The sequence below is a fragment of the Xenopus laevis genome, chromosome 9_10S (genome assembly GCF_017654675.1).
Source record: "Xenopus laevis strain J_2021 chromosome 9_10S, Xenopus_laevis_v10.1, whole genome shotgun sequence".
NCBI classification, from domain to species: domain Eukaryota; kingdom Metazoa; phylum Chordata; class Amphibia; order Anura; family Pipidae; genus Xenopus; species Xenopus laevis.
The window spans coordinates 114,319,896-114,329,412 of NC_054388.1; the positions used below are offsets into that span (position 1 = coordinate 114,319,896).

The window sequence follows — 9,517 nt, forward strand, 5'->3', positions numbered from 1 at the left end:
AAAATATGAGAGATAAAGAGATCGGCTAAGGTTTTGGCAGAAGGGAGGTGTGGAAGGGAAACAAAATGGCTCATTTTACTAAACCTATCCACCACCACCCAAATTACAGTTTTACCCTGAGAGGAAGGCAGATCTACAATGAAATCCATCGAAAGATGGGACCATGGCCTCTCAGGGATTGGTAACGGATTTAACAGACCATGTGACAATTGAGAGGATTTAGACCTTTGACAAATTGGACAGGAATTTACGTGTACCTTAGCATCCTGTTTAAAAGAAGGCCACCACACATGGCAGGATAACAAGGATATAGTTTTGGCAATGCCAGGACGCCCAGCCTTTATGAGAGTTATGAACCTCTTCGAGAACTTGTTCCCTGAGCTCCTCAGGCACAAACATTCTCCCAGAAGGAGTGTCTGCAGGAGCAGAAGATTGGACAGGGGATAACAAGGTGGAGAGGTCAGAGTCCAATGCGGCTACAATCAACTCCCTAGGAATGATGGGGATGCACTCACTAGAGTCAGAGGAGGTAGATTCAAAACTCCTAGAGAGTGCATCAGCTTTGGTGTTTTTAGATCCAGGCCTGTATGTTAAGGAGAAGTTAAACCTGGTGAAGAACAATGCCCATCTAGCTTGCCCAGGATTTAGCCGTGTGGAGCGAAGGTAACCCCAAGATGAGAGGAGAAGAAGCACCCTCAATGAGGAATAGTGCAATCTCCGTGCAGATTATTTACAGACATAGAAAGTTAAACAGTTTTCTTAGACACTATACCTGACCCTAAGGGTCTTTTGTCCACTGCCCAAATTTTCAGGGGGGAAGTTAGAGGAACCAATGGAATGTTGTGTTTGGCTGCAAATGCAGCATCCAAAATGTTCCCCTCGGGCCCCGGAATCCACAAAAGTAGACACCTTGACAGAGTCCGTAGGCCAGGTTAGTTTGACTAGTAACAGAACCTTAGAGGCAGATTGGGGAGAGGAAATTCCTGCACCCAAATGGAGCTCCCCATCTCCATTTAGGTTTCAGAGTTTCCCGGCCTCTTAGAACATTGATTTAGAAAATGTCCCTTTTCACCACAATGCATGCAAAGACTCAGGGAACGCCTGCGAACCTTTTCCTCAGGAGTTAGATGGGATACGCCTATTTGCATAGGCTCCTCCTGAGGTAGAGGCACAGAGGGGTTAGAAGATTTTACATTGGTCACCCCATTTGATCTTATATTAGTAACCCCAGAGAAATTTGTACTCCTCTCACCCCTTCTCTCCCTTTGCCTTCTATCTACCTGGATGGCGAGGGACATGAGATCATCCAGGTTAGAAGGTAAGGAGTAATTAACCAGACTATCTTTTACTGAATCAGATAACCCCAACCGGAATTGACTCCGTAGAGCCAAATCGTTTCACCCAGTTTCCACTGCCCACCGGCGGAATTCGGTGCAGTACACCTCCGCATCCCTTTTCCCTTGACGCAACTTACGAATCGCGGTATCGGCAGAAGATGCACGATCCGGGTCATCGTAAAGAATTGCCATGCTGTTAAAGAAAGTGTCAAGGGAAAAACGAGCAGGGTCAGAGGAAGGCAGCCTGAGGGCCCAAATTTGGGGGTCACCCAAAAGCAGGGTCATGACGAACCTTACTTTCTCCTCACCAGATTGGAAAGAGTGAGGAAAGAAACTAAGGTACAGCTTGCATGCCGCTTTAAAGACAAAAAATTTAGTGCGATCCCCACTGAAATTTTGTGTTCATGGGATCTAGTTGAACCCACAGGAGGAGGAGGAGGAGGAGGAGGAAGAGGAAGAAGAGGAGCAGGAACAGGAACAGGTTGCTGCTGTGAAGCTTGCGTATTCTCCAGCTGTCGGTTAGGTTGTGGAAACCCTGCAGGAGATAATTCTGCTTCTGTTCATGGTCCTCCAAGCGCTGAGTGGTACAGCTTCACCAGTAGTGTGACCACCGTTGGGCTTCGGGAGGAACCCTCAGCTTACTTGGGTGCCACCTGGACTTAACGAGGGGTACAAGGCGAGATGTTCTGGCTGGCAAAGGGGCACGGCTGTTAGAAAAGTCTTTTGGGCCGAAGGTCACGGTACAAAAGAATTAGGCAGAAGGATGGTCAGACAGGCTGGGTCGAGGCAGGCGGATATCAGAATCATCAGGCAGGCAAGGGTCAAACCGCCGCCCCACTAGACCACCAGGGCAGGTAGGTTTTATTACACAAACATCAACAATTTTCTGAGATACAGTGTCTTACAACACATTCTAGTACAGGGCTTTCTATTAAGATTGGTTTTTAGATTTTCAGTGCTGGCACCTGCAAAGGCCTGTTGAGACTACAGGGAATTTGTGTCTACACTTATCTAGATGTCATTCTAACAACTGTTATGAATTCATATAAAGGCAGAAGTGGAAACAATGGAGTCCTTCAGGAGGCTCATAAACTGCAACAAAACAAGTTTCATCAGAAAGAATTCTGATTTTTGAAAATACTTCTGAATACCAAATTTTACTCCATCCATTGGACACTAACAGTAATCGTTCACAAAGAGTGTTTTGAGAATTGAAGAAGACCATGACTCTAAACTGTCTGAATGGCAAAGTGGTTGCAGCATCTGAAGCAGTGAAATGGGGCAGGATAAACGCCTTCTCTTCATCAGAATTTTCTTATAAATTGGTACAAAGACTACAGTGCAAGATCCCAAGTTGTACCAATCCAGACCATTCAAAATCTGAGTTGTGGCTCTCCAAAGAGAATAAAAGGAGTATCTTTGACCACTCCTAGTTGGACTGTACTGACCATGATGAATGCAGGTTTGGGGACTGGAGAGCCTATATGAAGGGTCTCACAATTCAGGGACAATGGAACAATTGGCAATAACTCAAGAGTTCCACCTAGAGAGAGCTTGCAGTAATTTATTGGGCAGAGACTGTCTATGAAGTCAAAGGCTGTCAGGTCACTCAGTACTAATCAAGTCAGCTACATGACTGCAGTCAAATACCTTCAGAAACAGTTTTTTTTTTTTTAATTTACTGGACTATTGAACAAAATCTTCAGAAGCTTTCAGCCTTGCAAACTCCAGGCAAAAGCAACAGTCTAGCAGATAGATTGGGGCAGGGAAACACTACTAGACCCGGGGGAATGGGAATTAGCCAAAGATGTGTTTCTGAAAACTGTACAACGGTGGAGATGGCCCTTGATAGATCTGATGGCATCCAATTACAATGTCAAATCAACCTAATTCTGCTCCAGATTTTACCAGAATTAGGTGAACTATGTGAATGCATGGAACTTTCCATAGATTTACATTTTTCCCTCCTCTATCACTATTTCAGAGAACCTTAAAAAAGTACAAGGCACCGACGATCATTGTTCTTTCATGGTGGTCAAGGAGGCTTTGGTTCTCCCAGCTCAGGAAAGTGTAGTTCCTTCAGGCTTCTCTTTTACCCACAACTATGGGGTAAGATTATACACCAGAACAAAGTTCCATAACCCCCCCCCCCCAACAGTTATAACAACCCATTGTGACCAGGACCCACCCACAAGTTATAAAAACATTGGTGGCCTAGGCTCCCCACATAAGTAAAAACATTGGTGCCCCCCTACACACACAAGTTATAACAAGTCAATTGTGGGCAGGGCCCCCCATAAGAAAAATATTGGTCACCTGGACCTCCCCACAAGTTAAAAAAAACATTGGTGGCATCCCCCCCCACAAGTTAAAAAAAAAGTGGCTGTTTAACACAAGTTAAACAGCAAGGCAACTGAATCTGTGTGCTCAGCATCAAAGGCAAAATAACCCAACAGTTATGTCCCATGTGCTCGTCCCTCAAGTCACTGAATGACTAACAGAGATGTAAGGGAAGAAGTAGTGCCCCGGCTATTATGGCAGACATATGTTCACTCCAGCCTGTATAGATTACATTTTGGACTAACTATACTGAAAACATTTTTCATTTCACGCAGTCTATTTACCTGGCTTTATATTTACACTAAACTGTTCCTTTAACCAGCACTCAGTGGCATCCAGTAACTAGTAATTAGGTTTCTTCAGGCAGTAAATAACATTAAACCAGTTCTGACAGCAAAAGCCGCTAATGCAAAGAGAAACCATTTACTGCAAAATCAAATAGGTACTACATAGTTAGCAGTTAGAGACTTCTACTGCAATCATGTAGTACATGCTTGGTACATAAATGGTTAAAGGGTTTGTCTTGTAGAACAAGGTTTTCTGGTTATCATTATGCCCTGATGAGTGAAATACACCATAGGATAGAATGTGTTCCCGTGTAACACATAAAAAAGCCACTCCACAAGACTACATTAGGATACGCCCTTACCCAGATTTCTGGAATACTTTTAATTCTGACTACTCAGTAACTAGACCTGCTTAACAAATCAATGCTAGACTGGAAGTTAAAGGGGGTTCTTTTTCAAGATATTAGTATCTTAAAAACTCTCTGTTCTGGCCAGCTGCAGGAAGATTTAGGGACTGATGCAGGAAATGTCTCCTGATAGTAGTGCAGAACTGCTAGAATGAAAAATAAAAAGTTATGTGAATTGAAACATTTCTCAGGAGAACAATATGAGCAATTGTTTTAATACTGTCTAGCCCACATACTCAAAATCTCCACACTCCCTACCCAAGTGCAAAACTAACTCCTCCCCCCCAAAAAATTAAATTCTGCAGCCATAAGTATTACATCTTTATTGAAGAGGAAACATTGATTATCCAAAAGTAATTTTAATTTGGTAGCATCATAATTGTATATTACTCACTCATCGTTGTATATGTCCAGTTACCAGTTATCAGAAACCAGTTACTCTCCTGTGTGTAACAGGGAATGTGCAGTAAGCTGGTAACGACGTGCAAAACACGCCCCACAATCAGTACAAGTATATGGTTTCTCTCCTGTGTGACTTCTGAAATGTACGGTAAGGCCTGAGCGTCGGGTAAAACGTTTCCCACAATCAGAACAGGAAAATGGTTTCACTCCGGTGTGCGCTATTTTATGGATCTGAAGGTCTGTGCGATTACGAAAACAATTCCCACATTCAGTGCAAGTGAATGGTTTCTCCCCAGTGTGAATTCTGAGATGTCTGGTAAGTTGTGTGCGACTGGCAAAACATTTCCCACATTCAGAACAAGAAAACGGCTTCTCTCCTGTGTGAACTCGGAGATGTTCTGTGAGACCTGAGCGACGGGTAAAACATTTTCCACATTCAGAACAGAAAAATGGTTTCTCCCCTGTGTGACTTCTCCAATGTACACAGAGGCTCAAGCGTTCTTTAAAGTGTTTCCCACATTCAGAACAGGAAAATGGCCTTGCTTCTGTGTGCATTACTTTATGGAATCTAAGGCCTGTGCGATTACGGAAACATTTCCCACATTCAGTGCAAGTGAATGGTTTCTCTTCTGTGTGAACTCTGAGATGTCTGGTGAGGTATGTGCGACTGATGAAACATTTCCCACATTCAGAACAAGAAAATGGCTTCTCTCCCATATGAAGTCTGAGATGTTCGTTAAGGCCTGAACGACGGGTGAAACTTTTCCCACATTCAGTACAGGAAAATGGTTTCTCTCCTGTGTGAGTTCTCCGATGTATACAGAGGCTCAAGTGGTCTTTAAAATGTTTCCCGCATTCCAAACAAGAAAACTGCTTCTCTCCTCTGTGTATTGTGTAATGTCTATTTAAGTCTGGCTGACTTGAAAACAATTTTCCATATTTGGAGCAAGAATATGGTTTCTCTCCTGTGTGACTTCTCAGATGTAAAATAAGGTCTGACTGGCACACAAAAAGTTTTTCACACACCGAACAGGCAACTGGTGTTGCTCCTTGGTGAGTTTTCTGATGCTTGAGAAGACCGTTCTCAGTTCCAAAGTGTCTATGGCACTCAGAACAGTTATATGTGTCCACGATTAGAGTAGGTGAAGATGTTCCCTGTATCTTTTCTGTGGGAAAATCTCCACAGCCATCTGAATAGTTTCCCTCTTCACATGAAAGTGGCTCCTCTTTAATACCAACTGATATATAATTAGTTGCCAAGCTGTTATTCAAGCTGCATCCCATGTTTGGAGTAGGTATATCTGTTCCCTGTATCTGTCCCACAAGTGGATTAATGCTGCAATCTGATTGGTTTCCCCCTTCCCATCTAACTGACTCCTCTGTAATTATAATGGGTATATAATTAGCTGACAAGCAGTTATTAAGGCTACATTCCATGATAACAGAAGCTGATTCCTGCACTGGTTCAGAAACTGTAATAATCCTATAATCAGAAAGATGTTCTTTACTCAAAGACACCTCTTCTTCTACATTATCTGATATAAAATTAGCTACAGCGCTGTTATTCAGGCTACATTCCATGATAACAGAAGCTGTTTCCTGCACTGGTTCAGAAACCGTAATAATCCTATAATCAGAAAGATGTTCTTTACTCAAAGACACCTCTTCTTCTACATTATTGGATATATAATTAACTGCCAAGTGGTTATTCAGTCTGGATTTCATGATAGGAGTAGGTGTCTCTGTTCCCTGTATCTGATCTGTAAATTGATTAATGCTGCAATCTGATTGGTTTCCTCCTTCCCATGAAGCCACTTCCTCTTTAATCCCATTGGCTGGTGGGGGCTGTTCGATTGGAGAATTTTCCGGGTTTGTGAGATTTCCATCGGTGCAAAAATCTGCTACTTCAGCCCCAATCTTGCTTGGCCCATTATAATAACATAATGTTCCTCCCAGATCAGCTGTAATATCTCTCTTATCTTCATATCCACTGTCTGGCAAAGGTTCAAGCAGGAGAAATCATTATCACATTTTATACATATATGTAAGGATTCACTGTGTCAGAAACACCCTGACAGTAATACAGTATAAAAACTCAGATATAAAACCTTAATGTGGCATGAATAAATACAGTAACTGCGTTGGCAGAGAAGGAAGACTGAGCAGCTGAGTGAATAGTGATGAACGCTGAAAGGTTTGATGATATACATTAAACTCTATGGAAGGTTAGTTATCTATCCAAGAATAACTGTATTGTGGTCTGCTGTGTGTTAACTTTTTCAGGATAATCAGAAATGGTTCCACCTCATGCTAATATTAACCTACGTGGCATTGTTTGAACTCAAAGACTAACCAGCGTTTCTTTATAATAACAGATATCGTAACCCTAAAAAGACCATTACGTTTTAAAAATTTGGACTTTAGTACAAATCTTCCTGGAGTGGTGTCGTAGTCCTGACCAAAATAAGAAAGACCAGCTAACATCAGGGATAATCTCACATAACCAAGGTAAATAAATATATATATATTGTTTGTACTTAGTGTTACTTTATTGCTGAAGTTATAAAGATATTATATTCTAATAACAATTTAAAGTGTTTCAGTTTGCTCTGAGTGGACAGATTCTGAATGCCTACGATACTTGATCAGGTCAGATGGAATCTGAGTTGGTCTGTCTGGTCCATTTCTACCCTGGATAAACATTTTTAGCAATACAAACATCCTCCAGCAGAGGTGCCAGGTGTCTGCTATTTGGTTACCTGCCCAATATTTTTCTGATGGGCTGCAGTGAAGCAGTAAAGAGTTTACCAAAGCTCAAGTCACATGATCTGAGGGCACCTCGGAAACTGACAATATGTCTAGCCCTATGCCAAATTTAAAAATTAAATTTAAAAAGACCAGTTTGCTCTTTTAAAAATGGATTTCAGTGCTGAAATGCAGAATGGGCCAGCAATATTAACTCATGCGTATTGAAAAAAACATGTTTTCCCATGACATTATCCCTTTTAAAAGTTCACTTACACACCAACTTCTGATATTTTGTGCCCTGCACCCATTACTCACCCAATGGTCGGAGCTGCTGCAGATCCTCCTTCATCCCTTCCTCATAAAGGTCCTTGTTTCCTTTTATATAGTCCCACTCGTCCAAGGAAAAATAGATGGAAACATGATGAGTCCTTATGGCAACCTGTCACACACAATGTTCCAGTCATCCCCCAGCCAGAGAAAGGGATTATCATCCACTGTTACTAAACAATAAGGGGCCGCTGTACCCACCTCTCCAGTCAGCAGCTGGATGATGTTGGACATGAGTTCCAGGATCTTCTTGTCATTCTTGTTATTTTCCTTCTGTATGACGGAGCCAGGGGCATGCAGGGCCCCCCCATCATCTGACTTCTTCCTAGGGATGTAGTGCTAAATATTGAAAGGAAGAGAGAATGGTGTTTGAGCTGCAGAGAGACCCCCTTTGTACAGACAGACAGTCTCTTGTCAGTGTGCCAGTCACAGTGCCCCTCACCTCTCCAGTCAGCAGATAGATCATCTCCAGTGTCAGATTCACCATTCTCTCCTTCTTCCCCCGCTCCTCCTCCTCCTCATTTTTATCCTTCTTCTTCTTCTTCCCCTTCATCCCTGTGTCACTCGCTTCCTCCCACATTCCCATTGGCTCCTCGTGGGAGGGACTGACCTGGAAGTGACCCTGGAATTAAGCACTTATACATTTACACAGATATACCATGACCTGGATGAATGAAAATCTTCATAGTCATATTTCTATACAGGATTATTCCCAGCAATATCCCCCAATAGAATTACAGTAGCCCAGAATCCCAATAAATCTCCCTACAGTCTGTGTCTGTATGTGAGGTGGTCCCACAGCAGCAGCAGCAGCGACCCCAAGTCCCACAGCAGCAGCAGCAGCGACCCCCAGTCCCACAGCAGTAACAGCAGCGACCCCCAGTCCCACAGTAGCAGTAGCAGCAGGAGTAACCCCAGTGTGAGACACACAGCCCATAGTAGAGGAGAGTGAGGGGTAAATGACAGAGGTGGGTGCCACACAAGGTAGGAATAAGGGAGGCAGCACATATGGGCTCAGTATATTGGGGTGGGGGGTCAGTACCTACCTGTGTGGAAGTTCCCAGAGTTCCCTGCTCCGGCTACAAACCAATGGTCCCGGGTGCTTGGGAGGTGGGAGTGAGAGCGGCTCAGTAAGGGACGGGAGACAATTCCTCACATATCTCTGTACCGCACAAATATCTCTCAGATCCCCTCACATACAAACAAAACATCCCAGGGTTAATCACATATCCAACAATGACCAAACACAACTGATTCCTTTTCTCTGCGTTTTCAACAGTTTTCCTCAGCCCCTAACTCCACGCCCCAGGCCTCTGACTATTCCGCCAATCACATTCTCTACAGCATTCTGCCCGCCCCTCATAGTAACATGCAGAGTCTCCACTAACAGGGGCGGGGTTTGTTTGCTGTTCATCCCTCCCTCTCATCTCTTACCTAATAAGTGGTTTCTCTCTTTTCCCGCCCAGTTACTTACAGCACAGAACTCCCCCTCCCCCCAACAGAGCTGGGAAGCTGGAGCAAGTCATAAGGAACAGAAGTGACTGACACAAAGTTTGATTGGCAGGACACACTGGCTTTCCCGCCTCTTTCCTTGTTATCCCTCAGTGATTGTGTCCTGCACTTTCTGTCAGATACACAGCTGCTGCCTGTTTAGTCCCTCACAGTCTAA

The 9,517-nt window shown here is 43.4% G+C and overlaps 1 protein-coding gene across 1 annotated transcript; it reads right to left on the bottom strand.

Annotated features, from left to right (window-relative positions):
* Positions 1–4,679: 4,679 nt before the first annotated feature.
* LOC108704253 (gastrula zinc finger protein XlCGF57.1-like) lies at positions 4,680–8,078 on the bottom strand. The gene is made up of 3 exons (XM_018240742.2): positions 8,050–8,078; positions 7,837–7,960; positions 4,680–6,767 (listed from the first exon to the last, which is right to left on the bottom strand). Exons 2-3 carry the CDS (start codon positions 7,868–7,870, stop codon positions 4,807–4,809), a joined length of 1,995 nt encoding a protein of 664 aa, XP_018096231.1. The 5' UTR covers positions 7,871–7,960; positions 8,050–8,078; the 3' UTR covers positions 4,680–4,806.
* Between the last annotated feature and the right edge of the window lie 1,439 nt (positions 8,079–9,517).